Source organism: Stegodyphus dumicola, chromosome 9 (genome assembly GCF_044657685.1).
Source record: "Stegodyphus dumicola isolate Sdum_Otavi_A_Nest chromosome 9, ASM4465768v1".
NCBI classification, from domain to species: domain Eukaryota; kingdom Metazoa; phylum Arthropoda; class Arachnida; order Araneae; family Eresidae; genus Stegodyphus; species Stegodyphus dumicola.
In genome coordinates this window covers 11,116,190-11,141,207 of record NC_140776.1, presented here as the reverse complement: position 1 = coordinate 11,141,207, position 25,018 = coordinate 11,116,190, and the positions used below count along the sequence as shown (strand labels likewise).

At 36.2% G+C, this 25,018-nt stretch overlaps 1 protein-coding gene and 1 non-coding gene across 2 annotated transcripts in view; both read left to right on the top strand.

Annotated features, from left to right (window-relative positions):
- The window catches only part of LOC118192746 (uncharacterized), a 198,372-nt gene that overhangs the window by 147,010 nt on the left and 26,344 nt on the right, over positions 1-25,018 (top strand). Inside the window, exon 3 of the mRNA XM_035363762.2 lies at positions 24,584-24,813. Within this exon, the coding sequence (XP_035219653.1) occupies positions 24,584-24,813 (230 nt within the window). The remainder of the gene's footprint in view (positions 1-24,583; positions 24,814-25,018) is intronic.
- TRNAK-CUU (transfer RNA lysine (anticodon CUU)) lies at positions 19,708-19,780 on the top strand. Its single transcript has one exon. It is a non-coding gene; the product is annotated as a tRNA-Lys (tRNA).

Genomic DNA, 25,018 nt, shown 5'->3' with positions numbered 1-25,018 from the left:
ATAAGGTATTTTCTCCCTCCTTTCAGCATGCCTTCATGATGTAACGGTAGCACACTCGGCGCGTATTCGAGAGGTCCCAGGTTCGAGTCCCCGCGGGGGCACTGCACATTTTTCACGATTTTCATCTTCGGAAGTCCTAACGACTCTGCAGTGGCGCCCAAATTAAAAGGGGTTATATGATTATTTTTCACCACCAGGATTAGGCGACTGGGTCCCCTGATTCCCAGTCGTCCTTTAAAGGGGGGAGTATATAAGGTACTTTATCCCTCCTTTCAGCATGCTTTCATAGTGTAACGGTAGCACACTCGGTGCGTGAACTAAACCACATACCGAATTTCATCGAAAGCATCCCAAATAAAATCCACGAAATCCAAGAATTTGTTGAGAAAGGACTCTGCTTCAATTAATAAAATATGGTATGCAATCAGTTCAAGGAAAGAAAGTCTTTTGGGTAACTTTTAAGAGAAACTAGTTGATTATTTACACCGCCGTAATGCCCGCACCTCCGTAGGGAGTGTTTAGATGATACTTGTTTACTGTTGGATTATAAAACAAATTCTAAGGAAATCAATTGATTTACTGTACGTAGGTATTGAAAGAAGGGGAAGAAAAAAATGAGACACTGTATATTCCGGCGTATAATGCACACTTTTCACTCCAAAAATATGTACATTTACGGTTGTGCGTTATAAACCGGATATAAAAATGACAGATTGAAAATATGGAAAAAATCAGCATACAAAAGTTTCATTTTTACGTGTACTTATGCTGTTTTTTTAAAAAGATATCGCATATCTTTTGAACTTAAAAACATTTCATTATCACAGTGATTCTCAACTTTTTTTTTTTTTTTTTTTTTTTTTTTGTCGCTTCACACTTTTAACGATTTCAAAATTTGGCGGCACAGAGAGAAAAAGATAAGTTTAAAAGTTATTTACTTACCACTGTGTAAAATAGTTTATGATAATAAATTTGAATGTAAAATAAAATATGCACTACAGAAACAGCAGTACGTTTATTAAGGGATCAATTGCAAGTTAACAATAAGAATACTTTTAATGAGAAATTTGAGTTTAATGTTTTTTATAATTTCATTTATATTGGGTCGTAAAAATGACAATGCTTTCATATCGTCTTCTACATTTAACAGTTTCGATCTTTTTTTTTTCGTTTTTATGTTCGCATTTATTTCGTTTTACGTTTCGCATCCAGTGTTAAACCAAAATGAATTAATTGGTTCTTCGGACTATTTTAAAATTAAATCTCGATTATTAGAAAGCGAAATTAGTTCTTGTTCTTCGTTCAAAGTTAATTCAAATACAGAAGTCTTCGGCACCCAAATCGGCTTGGATACCACAATTGGCGCGCATATTAATGTCTTAAAAACCGAATTTCTCCAATCCTCATGTGTACAGTATACTAGGATTAAACCCATTATGATTTTACTATATACATTTCTAAAATATGGTGGCACACTTTAAGAATTTGGCGGCACAGTGGTGGAGAATCACCGCATTATCGGATAACGTGAAAAGTTCATCATGTTCGTCTTTCGTTATATCTTCAGGCCCATCATCGATTTCTGTTTCATCTTCAGCATCACTGTTACTCTGATCCATTAATAAATAAACATCATCCATTTCATCTTTCACCAATACCTTACATCCTTGCTACAGCACGATTTCCATTTTCTTTCGCAAACTGAATAACTTTACATTTGAAAGTAGCACTGTGTTGTTTCGTTCGGCAGAAGCCATATTTACTATGAAAAGAAAGCTAAATCAATCGTATTTTAACTAAAACCTCCGATGCTTCAAAATCGCTGCTTCAAATGATCACAGAAAGAGGAAAAATCTGAATTATAATTCCGTGAATTCTTTCGGGTTGGAAGTGCATTCTTACTCCAAATTATATTTAATGCTATAATAGCATTCTTTTGGACAGTTGCACTGAATTCAACGCACTCTCTTTGCAGGTATGTTGACTCCTTTAAGCATTTAACCCATACACATATTGTTCCCCTTATCGCTTGTCAGTTCAGTATACCTGCACGTTATACTCTGAATATACCTGAAAATTAAAAAATATAGCTCGATATTATAGATGCGCGTTATACGCGGGAAAATACGGTACTTAAATAGAAAACTGATGAAAATTTGCTTAATTTATTAGAACATGCTTTTGCGTCATTTGAATTACGTCTTTCTGCGATGTAACCGGCTAATAAAAAATTAAGTGCTTTCCTTATAAATGGCAGAAGTTTAAAAGAAACGAGAAATTTTATGAGGGCGGGGGATCTGTTTGGCCGGTATATATACTCTTATAGTCAGTAGGATACTATTAAGTAATAATGATTAATACGTGTAAAACGTTTAAAAAAACATATCCAGTACATACTAAAAAATATGCCAAAATTCTACCTATAGGCAGTGTGTTGTAGGTAATGTAGTAAAAACTTGAATGTTCGAGTTGATTGGGACATTAACCACCTTGGATAATCGAAAACATGGTTAATACATTTTTAATCATTACTCGAAAACAAAATTTTAAATCGTAACCATTTTTCTTTCGACGAGGTTTCCTGAACTTAGGCACAGCTACGACTGCTAACATCTGAACAAAATTTTCTTTACTTGTGAATAAAACTTTCTCTACAGTCATATAAAAAAATCATGCTTCATCCATGCTAATCCATTATACGATGAAATAAATAATCCATAAGTTTATTTCGTGGGGAAAAAAAGATATTTATTGAAAAAAAAATCGGAATCTCACAAATTCCATCAAAATTTACGAAAACTGCGAAATTTTGTGAACATTTTTGCATGCATTATTTTTAAATCTATTATCTTTTTCGTGGGGACATTCCTATAATCTATTAGCCACCGCAAGATCTCGCCGCTTTTTGACCAAGAAGTGTATTGCCCAAGCCGATATTCGCAGTTGTATAAGTCCGATTTTCGGAAGGCATCGAAGGACTTTTCCTGAGAAACGAAACCTAAACAAAGACATATTTCAGTTTGAAAAGAAGAAATGCTTTATTTATATGGGGTTCCACCTGCAATGATTACCGAAAGCGTCGGAGAAGGCACGTCAACTGATACATTATTAAAAAAAATCCCCTTATTGTTTTACGAATTAGTACTCCAATTCTGTTTTCGAAAAATCTGAGCACTTTTGTGAAAATTGCTTTGAACAAATCTATAGGGTGTTTTGAAAAGCTGCAGGATTACATATAATTTGCAAGTTAGTTGCAGACTTATGTAACGGGTATAAGAAACGATTCACAGGAGTGCTGGGCTTTATATTATTATAATTATGGTAATCTGGTATCATTAAGTAACATTTAAAAACTTGAATTCTTATATTATTATTTATGTGTTTCGCCCTAAGGCACTACATGAAAGGAAGGGATGCCTTCGTGGAGGACTATCTAAAGGAAACTGGCTCATATCCATGTTGCACATGAGGAAAACCATGAAAACTGCATGCAGTTAGCCCGGTCGCGAGATTCGAACCTCGGACCGAACTACCAGTGTTCAAGGACTTTACCGCTTGGCCGCTGGTGAGCCTTAATTCTTATATGGTATTCACCTTGAAAAAATTAGAATGGGAAAGATTGATAAAAATAGGAGAATTTGACAAATTATATATATGAGAATATGGAAAGGGAGAGGTGAATGTAGAAAATTCGAGAAAAATATTTTCAGTAACAAATTAATTTTCCCTTTCCTCTAATCTACCATTCGATCAGAATATCTGTCCGAGGTAGGTTAACGATATTTTAGGTAATGCTGATTGCATGTGAAGACCGTACGTATGTTAAATGAGTCAGTATCTAATTTTAATCGGGGAATTTCTTTTCTTGCTTGCAAAGTTTTAATTAATATTAGCTTTTAGTTTTAGAATTTTCTGCATTCGCGCAGTCATAGGAAGCTGGCCAGAAAAACATTGTGCAAGCAAACACTTAACTTCGACACTAAACTGATGTCGTATATTACAACAACGTTTGTCGAAAGAAGGAAGTAGTTTAAAGAATTTCACAGCTGCGTTGCGTGAGAATCGTCTTTAAACAACGACTGAATTATTCTCGTAGCTTTTCCTTCGCGGCGGTCAAGATTAATTTAGGCCATAGCGGTGATCCAATCAAGAAACTGCGCATGAAAATGCTTAATTGATAATGTCCGTTGTTGCTGTTAAGGTTTTTATATTCTTTGAAAACAGAAACTGATGTCTTCCGGATATCTTCACTGTCAGTCCCCCTCCTCCCGCTTGAGATAACAGATTTCGAATATAATCTCAAGGTTGCTGCAACAGACTTACCGGAAACGGCTGATATTCTAAGAACAGAATCCTAAACTTCTGCTGCGTATTAATGCTTTAATGAATATTTTTGCCTTCATAAATTTTGAGCATAATAAGGTATTATTATATAGAGATGAAACCTGTAGATTGTTTCTGAAGTCGAATCCCTTTGTAGCGCTGTACTTCCGTCCAAAAGCCACGATATGAAATATTGATATGATTGGCGTTCTCTCAAATTGAAGTTATATCTGCTCTAAGTTTCGCATGCAATTTGTTTTTCTGCGTGATAATTAGAGCTTTCCAGAATAGCAATGTGTAAATAATCACATGTCGGTCATTTATCGATTCAGTGAGCAATTTAGTGTTTGACTCCAATAAAGCTGCCACAAAATGGTCGTAAATACATATTGAGAGCTATGCAGTAAATGCAGAAAATACAAATTGAGATTGCATTATGCTACCAGCAAAGTTTGAAATACGGCATTGTAATATAATGCCTAAAACTAGCCGGCAATGCATAAAACGATTCATATTTCACACATTGCCTAGGCATTCTGTAGAATGCCAAATGACAAACCGGCAAAGTATGAAATGATACGAATGGCAAAGTATGAAGTAAGTATGATTCGTTTCGAAGAAGAAACAAACTACTTACCAGAAGTTATTGCTGATATTATATATATTTATATATATATATCTTTGTTGTGACGATGACCTTTGCACTATTCACTTCTTAACATAAAAAGAGACTCACATAGGAGTTACTCGAATGGGACGCAAATAGTTAAATGTGATGTACATTCATTGAAAATGAAATTAGCAGTATCATCGAATTGAATGCTTTATTCAAGAAGTACAAGCGAGAGGGAAAAATCGACCTACCCCTAGCCCAGATGCGAAGTGTTATCTTTCTGAGTTGGCGGATATCCCCCTGCGAGAATGCTTGCCATACACGTTCCAATTGGGTACTTAGATCGGCGCGATCCAGAGGTGTTCCAAGATGCTTGCTCATCAGAGTCAAAACGTGTTCTATTACAGATAGATCTGGCGATTGCGCCGACCAAGAAAATTTTGGAGAAGCACGAAGGTAAGCAGTAAAATGTCGTGCAGTGTCCGGCCGGGCTTTATCCTGTTGAACTGTAAAGATGAATGTTGAAATATAAAGAACAGCAACACTACGCGATGAGCGGCATAAGAGCAAAGGCAACAATACGCGGCGTAAAATCTTGTCGACATACCGCCTGTTTGTAACGGTGTAACGGATGCCAACCAACAAGGTTCGGCCATCACTTGAAATGACACTTACCTTAGCTCCTGCTTGTCGGGCCTTTTTGACGACGACAGTCAGATGAGTATCCCATCTGTAAAGATCGTGACTTGTAAAGATCATGACTTGTGAAGATCGTGACTTAAAGAGAACGTGAAATATAAATAATAGGACAAGAACTTGCATTTTACGGTGTGGCAACAAGAAGAGGATTCGAAAGATTTTTATATATATTTTGTTTTAGAGAGTTGAAGATTTTTAGTATTTTTGAATAGTTGTAAGAGTTTTAACTGCAGTAATTAAGAGTTTAAAATTTTGATAGTTTAGAACTGCAGTATTTATTTTTTTTGGTTCTGTTTTAAAATTTAAATAAAGGTATTTTGTTTATTCTAAAAAATTAGCTTTATTCTTCCTACAAGATTCAATATTCATTATATTGAAATAAGGAAAGGATTTTTACTGGCGCAGCCGGTAGGATCGGAGTTTCCCCGCATATAATTACGAACCAAAATAACTCAGGTGAGAGCTCAATTTACCTTGGAAACGTAAAATAGTTAATTAAGATTATGGAAAGTTAATTATTGTTTCCGTCATGGAATCTTAGTTTATTTACTTTTCAAAGTAATGAATACGCCAGTGTTCAAATGTAATTTACAAAGTAATGAATACGCCAGTGTTTAAATGTAATTTTCAAAGTAATGAATACGCCAGTGTTCAAATGTAATTTTCAAAGTAATGAATACGCCAGTGTTCAAATGTAATTTCGTTTGACTCGCCAGAGTAGGTGAACAACACATTAAGTATTGATTCTACTGATTGATTTTCGTGTCGAATAAAATTAAATTCATTGTGAATTATATTTAAATAGAAAAAGAAAAGAAAAAAAATAGCTTTTCATAAAACTAAGAGTCTATTGGCTGAATAAAATCGAGACATGGCTTTTATGGGACGTGGGAAAAAAGAGGATTTGCTGGCTTTAGCTGCTGAATTAGAAATTCAAGTAGATCCAAGTATGAAAATCGTGGCGATAAAAAATGAAATAATTCAAAGTGATACATATGATGAAGCATTTGCTAAAGAAGTGTTTTTAACGATTATTGAAGAGAGGAAAAGAAAAGAAGAGGAACAGCGAAGAAAGGAGAAAGAAGAGATTGAGGAACAGCGAAGAAAGGAAAAAGAAGAGATTGAGGAACAGCGAAGAAAGGAGAAAGAAGAGCTTGAGGAAAGGCGAAGGAAAGAAGAATTAGAAGCACAGCAGAAAAGAGAGCAAATGGAGTTTGAATTGAGGAAACTCGAAATTGAATCTCGTGTTCGACTAACACAAACTCCACCAACAAATGAAAATGGACATCATAATTTTGATTTAATTAAGCTTATTCCCAAATTCAATTTAAGACACGATGATATTGTGATTTATTTATCCTTATTTGAAAGACAAGCTAAAAGGACAAAGATTAATCCTAAAGATTAGGTTTCATGTTTATTGACTTTAATGCCATCTGAAATCATTCAATTAATTGGTAGGGAATCTGAAGAAAATTTTGAAGATTATGAGTACATTAAGGCCATTTTATTGAAGAGATTTAAATTAAATCCTGAAAGCTTTAGAAAAAAATTTGTGATGCACCAAAAGAGCGCTGAAAAATCATGGAGAGATTTTTGCTACGAAATTACAAGTTATTTTGAAGAATGGATCAATGGTCTTGAAATCACAAATTTTGCCGCGTTAAAAGACTTGATTATTACTGACCAAATTAAGAAAAGAGTACCCTATGAAGTAAGAGACCATCTTCTGGACGACTGGGCGAAATTCGTTTCTCCAACCAAATTAGCTGATAAACTTGACGAATATGACAGTGTTCGTAATATCTCAAAACAGAATGGTGGTAATCCATCAGCAGACAGAACTAATAAAAAATGGCAACCTCGTTCTCCACTTCCAGAAAGAGCTTTCAGAAATAAATCGCTGTACGCTGAAAACACGCCAAGAGTGTACCCATCCCGTAAGAGTGACGAACCACAAAAGACTAATTTCAAATTAACTTGCTATAATTGTGGAAAAGAAGGTCATACATCTAAGTTATGTACCAAAAATCGGATACCAAGAAGTGCTTCTGCAACAGCACAAAACAACTTAATACAAACACAAGCACCCCTAGCAGAAAAAGAAAAACCAGAAGTGCTAACTGCCAAGATCTCTATTCCTGTCTCAAAATCAGTAGACGTATCTAGAAACATAGATGAATTAAAACTGGTCAAAGTTAAATGTGGAGATATTATTCTAAATGGAATCGTAGACACGGGAGCACAAATTTCAGTAGTCCGTGAGAAATTGGTTGACAACATACCTTGCGAAGGAGAAAGTAAAATAGAGATATCTTCTGCTTTTGGTGAAAACGAAATTACTCCACTAAAGATTTTCCAGATGAAAATTGACGATGATTTTCACGGTAGAGTGTCCATTACGTGTGCTGTTTCAAAAAAGCTAGTTACCGACTTGCTATTGAGTTCTTCAGCTTATGAAACACTCTGTGGAAATATCGAACTGTGGAACTGTGATCGTCATTGGGATGCATCCCCCTTAGAGTACAAAGAGACAGATGATAAACCCTCACCAGTTGAAGACATTACTACAAATTTGGCTGTTGTTAATCAGATTTCCCAAGAAAACATAGAGTCTCTGAAAACAACGAACAAGGTAAGACTAGAATTCAAGACACGTCAAGAACAAGACGAAACTCTGAAAAAATGCTTTGAATGGGCAAATAAAAATCAAAATTCATATACTTTCGATGATGGCATATTACTTCATTCCGAATATATCTGTGGTGAAAACATTAAGCAAGTTGTATTACCTTTAGAAAAAAGAAGGGAAGTCCTAAGAATGGCACATGAAATCCCTCTTGCCGGCCACCTCGGTGAGAAAAAGACAATTCAACGAATCAAGTACTCATTCTTTTGGCCTACTATTAAGCAAGATGTTAAAAAATTCTGTGAAAGTTGTAAAGAATGCCAATTGAGGAGAACAGTTACGTACAAAGATCGAATCCCAATTCAACCTATTGTTAGGCCGGAAACACCCTTTGAAGTATGGAGCGTGGATTGTATCGGGCCATTAGAACCTCCATCCAGGAGAGGTCATCGGTTTGTGATATGTGCAGTTGACCTATGCACCAGATGGGCAGAAGCCACCCCCGTCAAAGACATAAGTGCGAAAACAACATGCAACGTTTTGATGAGGTTTTTTACTCAAACTGGATTTCCAAAAGTGATTTGTTCCTACCAGGGAACTAATTTCACAGCCAAACTCACCCGAGCCTTTGAGAACTTACTTGGTGTGTCTCCACGATTCTCCACTCCAGGACACCCCGAGAGTATGGGTGCTGTCGAGCGTTGGAATAGAACCTTAAAAGAGATGATGAACAAAAATATCCAAGAACATGGCAGAAACTGGGATTTGAATCTTCCCTATCTCCTGTTTGCCTACAGAGAAGTGCCACATAGCACCACTGGTTTGTCTCCCTTCCAGATGGTATATGGAAGAATACCACCAGGACCATTATCTTTGCTGAAAGAAATATGGACAGGTGAACGTAGCATTCCAGTTACAGCTTCCCGTTCAATTGAAAATTATCTACAAGACCTTTTAGAAAAATTAAGAAAAGCTCATGACATTGCATCAGCAAATTCCAAAATATCTCAAGAAGAGTACACTTCAAGATACAATTTACGTTCTCAAGAAAAGACTTTCAATGTTGGGGACAAAGTCCTCGTGTTAATGCCATCATCATCACATAAATTGCTCAACACGTGGCAAGGACCAGCTACCGTGATCAAACTTACCAGGCCACACTCTGCCAAAATCGAAATGGAAAACGGAAGTATTAGGGAACTCCATATAAATAAGTTAAGGCCATATATTGCTCGTGTAGATCACGTTGGTATCATTTTTGACCAAGATGAAGAGTTTGGAGATATCCACTATGCACCAGCAGATCTTATGAATAAATCTGCTGATGATATCTGGACCCATTTACAAAATTCGAAAGGTGACTTAAAATATTACCAACGGGAAGGACTATTTAAAGTACTAAAATCTTATGTAGATGTTTTCAGTAGCAAACCTGGTCAAGCCAATGTTGATGGTCATGACATCAAGGTTACAGAAGGATGTAATCCGAAAAGATTGAGGCCCTACCGTGTTCCTGTTTCACTTCAAGAGGAAGTCGATCGTCAAGTTAAAGAACTGTTAGAATGGGATCTTATAGAACCCAGTGACAGTAACTGGGCACATCCTATAGTATGTGTTGCAAAAAAGAATGGCGGCGTTAGACTGTGCATAGACTTCAGGCTTTTAAATAGCTTCACAATTCCGGACGCCTATCCGATGAAGATTGCTAAAGATTTACTATTCGAAATAGGGAAAGCCAAATTCATAACAGTTCTCGATTTAACCAAGGGATATTGGCAAATTCCTATGAAAGAAGAAGCTAAACCCTACACAGCATTTATCACTCATTCCGGCCATTACCAATGGAAAGTTCTCCCTTTCGGTTTGAAAAATGCTGGAAGTACCTTCCAAAAATCGATGGATAAGGTGCTTGCAAACCATAAGAACTACTGCCGTTCATATATTGATGATGTGGCAATATTTTCTGAAACATGGGATGGCCACCTCTATCACATCGACCAAGTGTTTCAGACACTGAGAAGCGCAGGTCTAACCGCAAATCTAGAAAAGTGTGATTTCGGAAAGAGCCACGTGAAGTTTCTAGGACATGTAATAGGTTCTGGCACTCACTCTCCAGATCCTGAGAAAGTAGAAGTCATCAGAAATCTGTCTAAGCCTACCACTAAAAAAGAAGTCAGGAGTCTTTTAGGGCTAGCAAGCTACTATAGGGATTATATCCCAAATTTTTCTGAGATTGTTTTACCTCTAACAAACCTTACAAAGAAGAGTGTTCCAAATAATATTCCATGGGACTCTGAAAAAGAAACAGCTTTTAACAAACTTAAAGAAGAGTTGATTAAAATGCCATCTCTGCATACTCCGGACATCAGCAAGCCCTTTCAACTCTATACGGATGCATCTGCTTTCGCAATTGGAGCGTGTTTAGCTCAAAACGACGAACATGGCAAAGAAATGCCCATAGCATTTTTCAGCAAGAAATTAACGCCCTGTCAACAACGATGGTCAACCATCGAACGAGAAGCATTTTGTGTCATCGAAGCCTTGAAAAAATTTGACACATGGATTTTCGGTGCCAAAGTGCAGATTGTGTCTGATCACAATCCCCTCACCTACTTGACCCAAAGCGCCCCTCATGGTGCTAAACTGTCTCGTTGGGCCTTAGCGTTACAACGGTATAACATGACTGTGACATACCGCAAAGGAAGTTCACATGGGAATGCTGATGCTTTGTCAAGGTTAGCTGTTAACTCTTTCTCTCTCAATGAACTCTGAGCAACATTGTCTCTACGGTGACGAATGTGCTTCTTGTGGGGAGACTTGTAAAGATCGTGACTTGTAAAGATCATGACTTGTGAAGATCGTGACTTAAAGAGAACGTGAAATATAAATAATAGGACAAGAACTTGCATTTTACGGTGTGGCAACAAGAAGAGGATTCGAAAGATTTTTATATATATTTTGTTTTAGAGAGTTGAAGATTTTTAGTATTTTTGAATAGTTGTAAGAGTTTTAACTGCAGTAATTAAGAGTTTAAAATTTTGATAGTTTAGAACTGCAGTATTTATTTTTTTTGGTTCTGTTTTAAAATTTAAATAAAGGTATTTTGTTTATTCTAAAAAATTAGCTTTATTCTTCCTACAAGATTCAATATTCATTATATTGAAATAAGGAAAGGATTTTTACTGGCGCAGCCGGTAGGATCGGAGTTTCCCCGCATATAATTACGAACCAAAATAACTCAGGTGAGAGCTCAATTTACCTTGGAAACGTAAAATAGTTAATTAAGATTATGGAAAGTTAATTATTGTTTCCGTCATGGAATCTTAGTTTATTTACTTTTCAAAGTAATGAATACGCCAGTGTTCAAATGTAATTTACAAAGTAATGAATACGCCAGTGTTTAAATGTAATTTTCAAAGTAATGAATACGCCAGTGTTCAAATGTAATTTTCAAAGTAATGAATACGCCAGTGTTCAAATGTAATTTCGTTTGACTCGCCAGAGTAGGTGAACAACACATTAAGTATTGATTCTACTGATTGATTTTCGTGTCGAATAAAATTAAATTCATTGTGAATTATATTTAAATAGAAAAAGAAAAGAAAAAAAATAGCTTTTCATAAAACTAAGAGTCTATTGGCTGAATAAAATCGAGACATGGCTTTTATGGGACGTGGGAAAAAAGAGGATTTGCTGGCTTTAGCTGCTGAATTAGAAATTCAAGTAGATCCAAGTATGAAAATCGTGGCGATAAAAAATGAAATAATTCAAAGTGATACATATGATGAAGCATTTGCTAAAGAAGTGTTTTTAACGATTATTGAAGAGAGGAAAAGAAAAGAAGAGGAACAGCGAAGAAAGGAGAAAGAAGAGATTGAGGAACAGCGAAGAAAGGAAAAAGAAGAGATTGAGGAACAGCGAAGAAAGGAGAAAGAAGAGCTTGAGGAAAGGCGAAGGAAAGAAGAATTAGAAGCACAGCAGAAAAGAGAGCAAATGGAGTTTGAATTGAGGAAACTCGAAATTGAATCTCGTGTTCGACTAACACAAACTCCACCAACAAATGAAAATGGACATCATAATTTTGATTTAATTAAGCTTATTCCCAAATTCAATTTAAGACACGATGATATTGTGATTTATTTATCCTTATTTGAAAGACAAGCTAAAAGGACAAAGATTAATCCTAAAGATTAGGTTTCATGTTTATTGACTTTAATGCCATCTGAAATCATTCAATTAATTGGTAGGGAATCTGAAGAAAATTTTGAAGATTATGAGTACATTAAGGCCATTTTATTGAAGAGATTTAAATTAAATCCTGAAAGCTTTAGAAAAAAATTTGTGATGCACCAAAAGAGCGCTGAAAAATCATGGAGAGATTTTTGCTACGAAATTACAAGTTATTTTGAAGAATGGATCAATGGTCTTGAAATCACAAATTTTGCCGCGTTAAAAGACTTGATTATTACTGACCAAATTAAGAAAAGAGTACCCTATGAAGTAAGAGACCATCTTCTGGACGACTGGGCGAAATTCGTTTCTCCAACCAAATTAGCTGATAAACTTGACGAATATGACAGTGTTCGTAATATCTCAAAACAGAATGGTGGTAATCCATCAGCAGACAGAACTAATAAAAAATGGCAACCTCGTTCTCCACTTCCAGAAAGAGCTTTCAGAAATAAATCGCTGTACGCTGAAAACACGCCAAGAGTGTACCCATCCCGTAAGAGTGACGAACCACAAAAGACTAATTTCAAATTAACTTGCTATAATTGTGGAAAAGAAGGTCATACATCTAAGTTATGTACCAAAAATCGGATACCAAGAAGTGCTTCTGCAACAGCACAAAACAACTTAATACAAACACAAGCACCCCTAGCAGAAAAAGAAAAACCAGAAGTGCTAACTGCCAAGATCTCTATTCCTGTCTCAAAATCAGTAGACGTATCTAGAAACATAGATGAATTAAAACTGGTCAAAGTTAAATGTGGAGATATTATTCTAAATGGAATCGTAGACACGGGAGCACAAATTTCAGTAGTCCGTGAGAAATTGGTTGACAACATACCTTGCGAAGGAGAAAGTAAAATAGAGATATCTTCTGCTTTTGGTGAAAACGAAATTACTCCACTAAAGATTTTCCAGATGAAAATTGACGATGATTTTCACGGTAGAGTGTCCATTACGTGTGCTGTTTCAAAAAAGCTAGTTACCGACTTGCTATTGAGTTCTTCAGCTTATGAAACACTCTGTGGAAATATCGAACTGTGGAACTGTGATCGTCATTGGGATGCATCCCCCTTAGAGTACAAAGAGACAGATGATAAACCCTCACCAGTTGAAGACATTACTACAAATTTGGCTGTTGTTAATCAGATTTCCCAAGAAAACATAGAGTCTCTGAAAACAACGAACAAGGTAAGACTAGAATTCAAGACACGTCAAGAACAAGACGAAACTCTGAAAAAATGCTTTGAATGGGCAAATAAAAATCAAAATTCATATACTTTCGATGATGGCATATTACTTCATTCCGAATATATCTGTGGTGAAAACATTAAGCAAGTTGTATTACCTTTAGAAAAAAGAAGGGAAGTCCTAAGAATGGCACATGAAATCCCTCTTGCCGGCCACCTCGGTGAGAAAAAGACAATTCAACGAATCAAGTACTCATTCTTTTGGCCTACTATTAAGCAAGATGTTAAAAAATTCTGTGAAAGTTGTAAAGAATGCCAATTGAGGAGAACAGTTACGTACAAAGATCGAATCCCAATTCAACCTATTGTTAGGCCGGAAACACCCTTTGAAGTATGGAGCGTGGATTGTATCGGGCCATTAGAACCTCCATCCAGGAGAGGTCATCGGTTTGTGATATGTGCAGTTGACCTATGCACCAGATGGGCAGAAGCCACCCCCGTCAAAGACATAAGTGCGAAAACAACATGCAACGTTTTGATGAGGTTTTTTACTCAAACTGGATTTCCAAAAGTGATTTGTTCCTACCAGGGAACTAATTTCACAGCCAAACTCACCCGAGCCTTTGAGAACTTACTTGGTGTGTCTCCACGATTCTCCACTCCAGGACACCCCGAGAGTATGGGTGCTGTCGAGCGTTGGAATAGAACCTTAAAAGAGATGATGAACAAAAATATCCAAGAACATGGCAGAAACTGGGATTTGAATCTTCCCTATCTCCTGTTTGCCTACAGAGAAGTGCCACATAGCACCACTGGTTTGTCTCCCTTCCAGATGGTATATGGAAGAATACCACCAGGACCATTATCTTTGCTGAAAGAAATATGGACAGGTGAACGTAGCATTCCAGTTACAGCTTCCCGTTCAATTGAAAATTATCTACAAGACCTTTTAGAAAAATTAAGAAAAGCTCATGACATTGCATCAGCAAATTCCAAAATATCTCAAGAAGAGTACACTTCAAGATACAATTTACGTTCTCAAGAAAAGACTTTCAATGTTGGGGACAAAGTCCTCGTGTTAATGCCATCATCATCACATAAATTGCTCAACACGTGGCAAGGACCAGCTACCGTGATCAAACTTACCAGGCCACACTCTGCCAAAATCGAAATGGAAAACGGAAGTATTAGGGAACTCCATATAAATAAGTTAAGGCCATATATTGCTCGTGTAGATCACGTTGGTATCATTTTTGACCAAGATGAAGAGTTTGGAGATATCCACTATGCACCAGCAGATCTTATGAATAAATCTGCTGATGATATCTGGACCCATTTACAAAATTCGAAAGGTGACTTAAAATATTACCAACGGGAAGGACTATTTAAAGTACTAAAATCTTATGTAGATGTTTTCAGTAGCAAACCTGGTCAAGCCAATGTTGATGGTCATGACATCAAGGTTACAGAAGGATGTAATCCGAAAAGATTGAGGCCCTACCGTGTTCCTGTTTCACTTCAAGAGGAAGTCGATCGTCAAGTTAAAGAACTGTTAGAATGGGATCTTATAGAACCCAGTGACAGTAACTGGGCACATCCTATAGTATGTGTTGCAAAAAAGAATGGCGGCGTTAGACTGTGCATAGACTTCAGGCTTTTAAATAGCTTCACAATTCCGGACGCCTATCCGATGAAGATTGCTAAAGATTTACTATTCGAAATAGGGAAAGCCAAATTCATAACAGTTCTCGATTTAACCAAGGGATATTGGCAAATTCCTATGAAAGAAGAAGCTAAACCCTACACAGCATTTATCACTCATTCCGGCCATTACCAATGGAAAGTTCTCCCTTTCGGTTTGAAAAATGCTGGAAGTACCTTCCAAAAATCGATGGATAAGGTGCTTGCAAACCATAAGAACTACTGCCGTTCATATATTGATGATGTGGCAATATTTTCTGAAACATGGGATGGCCACCTCTATCACATCGACCAAGTGTTTCAGACACTGAGAAGCGCAGGTCTAACCGCAAATCTAGAAAAGTGTGATTTCGGAAAGAGCCACGTGAAGTTTCTAGGACATGTAATAGGTTCTGGCACTCACTCTCCAGATCCTGAGAAAGTAGAAGTCATCAGAAATCTGTCTAAGCCTACCACTAAAAAAGAAGTCAGGAGTCTTTTAGGGCTAGCAAGCTACTATAGGGATTATATCCCAAATTTTTCTGAGATTGTTTTACCTCTAACAAACCTTACAAAGAAGAGTGTTCCAAATAATATTCCATGGGACTCTGAAAAAGAAACAGCTTTTAACAAACTTAAAGAAGAGTTGATTAAAATGCCATCTCTGCATACTCCGGACATCAGCAAGCCCTTTCAACTCTATACGGATGCATCTGCTTTCGCAATTGGAGCGTGTTTAGCTCAAAACGACGAACATGGCAAAGAAATGCCCATAGCATTTTTCAGCAAGAAATTAACGCCCTGTCAACAACGATGGTCAACCATCGAACGAGAAGCATTTTGTGTCATCGAAGCCTTGAAAAAATTTGACACATGGATTTTCGGTGCCAAAGTGCAGATTGTGTCTGATCACAATCCCCTCACCTACTTGACCCAAAGCGCCCCTCATGGTGCTAAACTGTCTCGTTGGGCCTTAGCGTTACAACGGTATAACATGACTGTGACATACCGCAAAGGAAGTTCACATGGGAATGCTGATGCTTTGTCAAGGTTAGCTGTTAACTCTTTCTCTCTCAATGAACTCTGAGCAACATTGTCTCTACGGTGACGAATGTGCTTCTTGTGGGGAGACTTGTAAAGATCGTGACTTGTAAAGATCATGACTTGTGAAGATCGTGACTTAAAGAGAACGTGAAATATAAATAATAGGACAAGAACTTGCATTTTACGGTGTGGCAACAAGAAGAGGATTCGAAAGATTTTTATATATATTTTGTTTTAGAGAGTTGAAGATTTTTAGTATTTTTGAATAGTTGTAAGAGTTTTAACTGCAGTAATTAAGAGTTTAAAATTTTGATAGTTTAGAACTGCAGTATTTATTTTTTTTGGTTCTGTTTTAAAATTTAAATAAAGGTATTTTGTTTATTCTAAAAAATTAGCTTTATTCTTCCTACAAGATTCAATATTCATTATATTGAAATAAGGAAAGGATTTTTACTCCATCGCTGTGCTGGACGTCTCCAAACACGTCTTTGTTGTCATCGGAGCCCAGTTTTAAGCAGGACTCATTGTTGAAAACTATTATTTTCCAGTCCGTAAGATCCCAGGTCTAGTTCGCCCGTTACCACTGCAAACGTGCCTGTCGGTCGGCTCAGTGGTCTCCGTGACCTCAGCCCCCGTTCGCTGAATCACCTATCAATGGCTTTTGCAGTCTTTGGTTTTCCGGTTACACATCGGATTGTTGATAATCATCAAGGGCTGTGAGAGCCGATCGGACGATCACTCTGTTCTCTGTCGTTACTCTCGGTCGACCATTACCTTTTTGACACTCTGTACGGCCGTGGTTAACCCATTCCTGTAAAAATCGTCGAATGTTAACATCGCTGTGACCGAAATGTCTAGCGATCTTACAATTTGGCAACCCTGCTTCCTTCCGCCCAATTGCACATCCTCTCTCAAATGGTGACATCTGTTCATTACTGTTCGCGAAGCCATCTGCGAGACGTTAGTACAGCCCATGTAGGTCGACGGGACCACATTCTCATGGAAGTTGTACCTCGGATGTCCTCTGTTTTATATATTATCCGGATGTTCCGTTGCTGTTCGCTGGAGCTCCAGTGATGAGTTGGGTGCCAAAAGTAAATTATTTGCATGTACATTATAAGGTACTTCTCCCGCCTTCTTAGCATGCCTTCGTGGTGTAGTGAATCACGCTCGACGCGTATTCGAGAGGTCCGTGGTTCGAATCCCGATGAGAGCATTGCTCATTTTTCATCTTTCCTGCTTTCAAACTCTACCTACAACTTCACCATAAGGTATGGACACACACATTTTCATCCCATTTGGATGACTCTTTCTTGCTGTGTCGGTCTTTAAATGATAGAGTTAATTATTTTGAGTATGTCATGATAATATGGCATATGCTGATGATACATATGCTGATGATAGAGAAATTTCTCTAAGTGCAGTCATGACCGCTTGACATGTATCTTTATTTCCAGCAGTATTCACAGAATATATATTTTTTTTTTAATACAGGCATAGATTTTACATATTGTTAGTATTGACAAAAGGAGAGGCAGCGGCAAATATTTCAGCAGCTCAGGGAAGTGTGAGAAACTGACGTTATTTGATAGTACGAGTAGTAGATTAAGAATAGCAAAGTTGTCGTTGCGTTTTATTTCTATTAGTCGGTTGAAAGTTTTAGTGCGAAATTTAACGAATATTATTAGACAAACATTATAGTTTCTCTTACACGGTTACGTAGCTGCATACTTTATTAGTATTATCTAAGAGCCAAATAACAGGGATTAAATTTGAAGCTATTCGGAATGTGCTACAAGCATGTTATTAAATTTAGTGCAGAAAGGTAAAATAATCAAGTTAAAAGCAAGATTAAATTGTTGTATATGAACAGAATGTTGAAGGAACTTTAAACCCCAAACCACGGAATGATATTGAACTGTACATCACCTTTTGAGTTCTGCTAGAGTAAAAACTAAAAAGTATTGATAAAGGGCTTTACTGTGAAACCTATGATTTTTCTGAATTTAATTCCCGTTGTCAAGTAGATCTTATTGATTTCCAGTCAGATAGAGAAAACTAATTTATTATGGTGTACCAAGATCATCTCACTACTTTTTTAGGTATAGGTTTTGTTACTCCTCATTTTTTAAACTGAATTTTCATAAAAATATAAATAATGTCCCAATTTTTCTGCGGACCATCAAAACGTTTTCATGGACCACCGGTTGGCGACAGCTATTTTAAATAATAACATAATAATCACAGTTTACTCAGCAAGGGCGAAATCGTTCAACAGTTAAGCTAAACAAAAACGAAAACTTCCCGTAATGCAACTATAAACAAGAATGCAGATGGTTCTCATAAAAATCCATCAAGATGCCTATTGGCATATTCGGAAAGAAACTGTGTTATTAACGACCACAATGGCATATGTTTGTAATTCAAAACGAAAGAGAATTCCAGTTCGCGCTATTCTTGATAACAGCAGCATATCCATGCATGCCAACTCTCTCTTTCAAATGTCGCTAGATACACCTGCAAAAGTAGATAAAAAGTCTCTAAATTCAAAAGGAATTTTGCTAAAACCAGTAGTTAAAATTTATAAAAGTATAATCCGTAATCCCTAATAGGTTTGTTACTCGTCATACTTTAAACTGAATTTTCATAAAAATATAAATAATGTCCCAATTTTTCTGCGGACCATCAAAATGTTTTCACGGACCACCGGTTGGCGTCCGCTATTTTAAATAACAACTTATCATGACCTTTATTTTATACTTTGCCTAATTCTATAGAATGCCTAGGAAAAGTCCATAATGATTCTCATATTTAATACTTTGCTTAAAAACGTCAGGCATTCTATAAAATGCCTAGGTGTTCCATAGAATGCCGTTGTTTCATAAATTGTCGGTAATATATACATATATAAGGATCGTTATACTTTCCACTGTGTGTTAGAATTTACAGAGCGTCTGAATTTGGAAAGGAAACGAAAATTTAGGTGCCGTGCTTGCATCTTATTTAAAAACATTCAAATTGCAATGACTCGCATATTATGTTAAATAAAATTTAATTGTTCTAAAAAAGTGTTTATATATTTTAGCTACCATTACGGACCGTATCTTCTGAGTTGGTTGATATTATTAAAATGGCTGCTCAGCTATAATAAGAGAAGCTAAAATCGAGACTACAAAAAATAACGCCCAAAAATCAAAGCATCAAAGTGAGCTAACTTCATAAATTTTATTCAAAGTGAGCTGCAAAATATTATTCATTTAATTATTGATTATAAGGTATTTCTCTCGTCTTCTCAGAGTGCCTTCGTAGTGTAGTGGTGAGCACGCTGGGCGCTTATTCCAGAGGTCCATGGTTCGAATCCCGGCGAAGGCGTTGCTCATTTTTCATTTCTCCTGCTTTCAAAAAATGACCTAACGTCTCTACAGTGGCGCCCGAACTAAAAGGGTTGGTGGATGATGTTTCTCCACACCCAGGATTTGGCGATTGCGTCCCATAAAACCCCAGTCGCCCTTTAAAAGGGGAGTATATAAGATATTTCTCCCGCCTTTTTAGAGTGCCTTCGTAGTGTAGTGGTCAGCACGCTGGGCGCGTGTTCGATTTCCGGCGAGGGCGATGTTCATTTTTCATCTTTTCTGCTTTCAAATATCTAATGTCTTTATATGCTAAACAGAAAGGTAAAAAGCGCTTCATCATAGTAATGCATCAAACACTTTATCGCTAACTATCACGCTATATTTGATTCATTTTTACTTTTGTTTAGTTTTTAACTTAATTTATTTTGATGTATTGGAGATGTGATTTAAAATGCATTTAGCTTATTTTTGAATTCTTCAGTTTGTTCGAAGTGACGGTGCGCTATTTGATTATTGTTAACTTGCAAGGACCTTAGGTTTTTTAAGCAGAAGATGTAAAAAATGAGCAATGCTCTCGCCGGGACTCTAACTGGACCTCTTGAATACGCGCCGAGTGTGCTACCGTCACACCACGAAGGTATGCAGAAAGGAGGGAGAAAATTTTAAAGGGCGACTGCGGATTTAAAGACTCACTCGCCGAATACTGATGAGAATCATCATCCACCACCTTTTTAGTTCGGGAGCCATTGTAGAGTCATTGGGTTATTTTAAGCAGGAGATATGAAAAATGTGCAATGCTCTTCCCGGGTCTCGAACCTGGACCTCTAGAGTACGTGGCGAGTGTGCTATCGTTACACCACCAATGCAGGCAGGCAGGCAGGCAGGAAGGAAGGAAGGAGAGATAAAACTGAAATGTACTGCAATGGTATCTATTAAATTATGATAAAATACGCCAAGAAAAATTTTTGGATTGCTCGGAAAATTTCGCACCAAATTTTACAAAATTTAATATTTAGGCATAATTTTGAGTCATAAAATCGAAATATGGAGGGAGGTTTGCATATCATTTGGTGGGAGCTCCAACTTTGTGTCGGAATGCCTGTGTTGGGACGATGCTATACATAAATCTAGAAAAAAAAATTAAGGAAAATTTAAAGATTTCATATTCCTGTTGACTTTTATCTCAAATAAAAAAGATCAACATTTTAGTCATTATTAATTTTCTGATACTATAGTCGTTTTTTCTGTCAATAAAAATAAAAAAAGGTGGGGGAACTGGGAGAGAATGAATTAAATAATAGTGATGAAAATTGATTACCTAATTTACGTTATCTATAAAAGATAATAAACTGAAAAACTTCTAAAGTTAATCTTGGCGAGACTACTTCGAAATGAGAAAAGAATCTAAAATACAAATATTTAAATTAGTTGTACTATGATAATTTAATAAATGGCTTATAATATATAAGTAATTTTCTTAAAAGCCTGAGTGAGTTTAAAAGTTCCAAGAAAATATTAAAATCTTGTAAACATGAAATTTATAGCAAGAAAATCTAAAAGCTTTCAGATTTTATATTACGCCTAAAGAGGCGTTTTTTAACGTTTTGTGCCTTACATTTATTTATTAAATATCATGTTCTTCGCACTTAAACCATAAAATTCAATCCAACAGCAATATCGCATAATATTTAACAGAGAATATTTTTAAAATTTCCGATACATAGTCTCGCGCGCTGGAGTAAAAAGTTGCCATTGCTCGCTTCGAAACCGTCGAGTTTCTTAATCACAAACTCATAAATGCTTGACGAAATATGAAATAGATAATAAAACAAATTCCATATTAGGACTTCCAGATGCTCATATTCGGGTGGAGACGTACATTATTCAAAATTGGATGGCTCTAAGTACCGTTGTTTTATCACACTGCGAAAAACATGCATACATTTATGCAGATTCTTAATTATTTAATTTCTTTAAATATAATGCAGGGCGATAACATTTGGTGGCAACAATTTCAAAAGTGATTCTCCTTTCAGAGTGAATCGAGGGAAAATGTCAAAACGAAATTAATAACTCTTCTGAGCAAATGCTCCTATGGGCTAAAAATTTACAAAACCAATGGAATGTTTGATTTAATGAGTGATAACACCGACCTTCTAAATTTTGTTGCCTTCATTACTTAATGTACATTCATTTTATCGCAAATCAATATTAAATTATTTATTACTTATGTTATTGATTAAGTTTCCATTTAATAAACTAGCTTCTACCTTAAGCAACTTTAAGATGCAATCAACATAAGCTGAAAATTTAAACAGATATTCAAAATATTTGTAAAGCCCGCTTTACTTCATAAAACTAAACGCCAACTTCTCTTTGGTTTAAAAAAATAGCTCCTTAAAAAATTCGAAAAATAAGAAGATGGGTGACTGTAGATAAATTATAACGAATATAAAGAGTTCTTTGTGCCTTCACGCAATGTTTACAAGTAGAGTTTTCACTCCCGACAAACCTGTACAGTCGAGGATTCTGAATTCTTGTCTGTTAAGAATTCTGTTCTTTCATACGGGAACCCGAGTAATAGAAAACATGATCTTGGATACATTGCATCTTACATCGTTGCATCATACTTTATCTTCTCGGATCGCTGCATTTGTAACATCAAATGATGCAGATAAAATCACACAAAATCTTCAATATCAGAGGAACCGATTAATATTGATTAAACTTCTTGAATTAACTTCTTACGGCCATTTAGATAATAATTCTTTTATCGTCATTGTTCAGCGTAGCGGCGATTATCATATGCAGATTTACGCATTAAAACTGATAGTGGAATACAGAAGTATAGAGACTGTTCACATAATTTTTAGACGATTTTGCTTTGCAAAAAAAAAAAAAAAAATCGTCTGCATGGAATTTTTTTTAACTACAAGTATATTTTTGGAAGTATAAATTATCATCTGCTACTTGACAGTTTTGTTTTTTACGCAAAATGGCGCTTTTAAAGAAGCAATGGATGGAAGGGCTATGTTTGTGCTCTTTTCGGAGAAAATTATCCGTATCTAATTACTAAAAAAGCTCTGTGAAAGCCATGCTTTTTCGATAGCTAAAGCCATGCTTTTTCGATAGCTAAATAGGTAATACTGTCAATAAGAAAGGGGGAAAAAAATGTAAAGTGTGAAAATGACTCCAAGTGGAAAAACTGTTCCAAGTGGAACTCAATGTAAAAAAATTTGGAATTTTTCCAAGTGGAACTGGTAAATGACTCCAAGTGGAAAAATTGTTCAAAATATAAAGAAACAGAATGTTTCGAATATCGCACAGAATTTAAAGAAACAGAATTGTTTCGAAAGGTAAGATCTTTAATTTTGAAAAGAAAATACACAAATACACCAAGTCGAAAATCAAAATGTGCCTCGTCTTTCTCCACGACAAATAGTCGAATAAAAATATAAACGTATTTTCACGGTAGATGAATCTGGGGTGTGTTTAAACGACTTCAATAAAATGATCTCCTTTATTTTCATCAAAGAAGAGCAAAAATCTTAAAACATAGTGCAAAGACTAAAAAGAAAAACAGATGAAAAATTTTTAAAGAAAAGCTTTCTCTCTTTCCTTGGGTTAAAGTTTGGATTTGTGATACTGATGTAACTGTAGAAGTGGTGACATATTTAAACAGATTTTTAAATCGTTAAAATTTGTTTGCTCGTGATACTGGTGTCTCTTTGTAGGTGATAGTTCAGAAAAAATGAAGTTACATCGCGTTGCGATGAACTATAATCCTTTTATTTCTGCCAGAAGACTGTAGGTTAGACGACTTCTCTTCCTCCAGATTTACATTCTTCGTAGCAGCTACTTACCGCAATTGGAACTACAGTTCACTCAACGTTCCCAACAGGCGGTGCAGTCTTTTGCTCACTCTCCTCCTTCACTGGAAGGTTTGACTGCCACACCTCAGTGTTCCATGTGCCGCGATTAGCATGCAGAATGCACGCTTTGTTTCGGCTATCATGATATTGGTGCTTCCAGGAGTGCATGAAGTGTAGAAATGCTGAACGGTAGGTCCAAACACAGAGTAGCAAGTGAGACAGCTCGGCGCTTCTTCGTAACCGTATATAACAGAACATTTCCTGACGCCACTCCTTCTGACGTAGCAGATATGACGGAATAGATTTAAATTAAAACTCCAGTTGTTCCATATTAACCCATTCAGCAACGAAAATATGTTTTTGTACCGAAGCGATTTTATAATCCTTTATTTTTATTTTATGATCATTAATGCATTTGCTTCACAGTCATGCCATTAACTAATATTAATATGTTTTTACTTTAATTCATATTTCATTGCTATCTGACTGTAATTCAAGTTTCGTAGCTTACTAATGGGTCATATAAGTCCCAGTAGATGTTTCAAGAAGTGAATTACACGCATCAATTTACTACGTAGTTGATATCTCACTGGTAGTAGGCACCTTTCTAACATCCCCACTGCAAAACTGTATATGGTAGACCATACACTACCACTACAATATGGTAGACCATACACTACAATATGGTAGACCGTCATCCATTTTCAAGTTCTTGAATATAGGAGATCACTTATCCATCGAAGAGCCCACTAGAAGAAGGCTTAGAACCTATTTACCCGAGTTAATCTTCGCCGAGAAGAGCTTTCATACTTAATTCCTATTTGAATGGAATTAATCTAATTTTGAATCTAAGTTTTTAAAAATAATATCGCTTAATCAAGTATAAAATAATAGCCCTTTCTCTATTTTTAAAGCAATAGTTTTGTTGACATTTTAAAAATTATTTTCAGAACTCTCTGAAGTTCGAGAAGCCAACGAACATTTTGTGAGAATGCGTTCGAGAGCCAGTTGCGGTGTTCCGCGTTCTCAAGTGATATGTGTCAGAGACATCTATCCAGAAAAAGAACTTTTACCCCGGTGTACCTTGTTGCACCGATGCACGGATGCAGCAGGATGCTGCGAGGACGAAAATCTCCACTGTGCGCCCAAAGCAATGCAAGAAGTTGTTCTGCATTTTTACGTAAGTATTCTTTTAGATTTTAACTACGCATACAAATTATTTTGCTTGAATCGGTGTAACAATTTAATTGACAATGAACTTCTTGTACATAAGTATTCAGTGAAATTAAAAACCCGTCAAAGTAATTTAATAATTTTAGGGACAAAATCATCATTAGAATTTTAATTTTGAGGTTACTAAGACTGCTTGGCATAGTTCTGAAGAT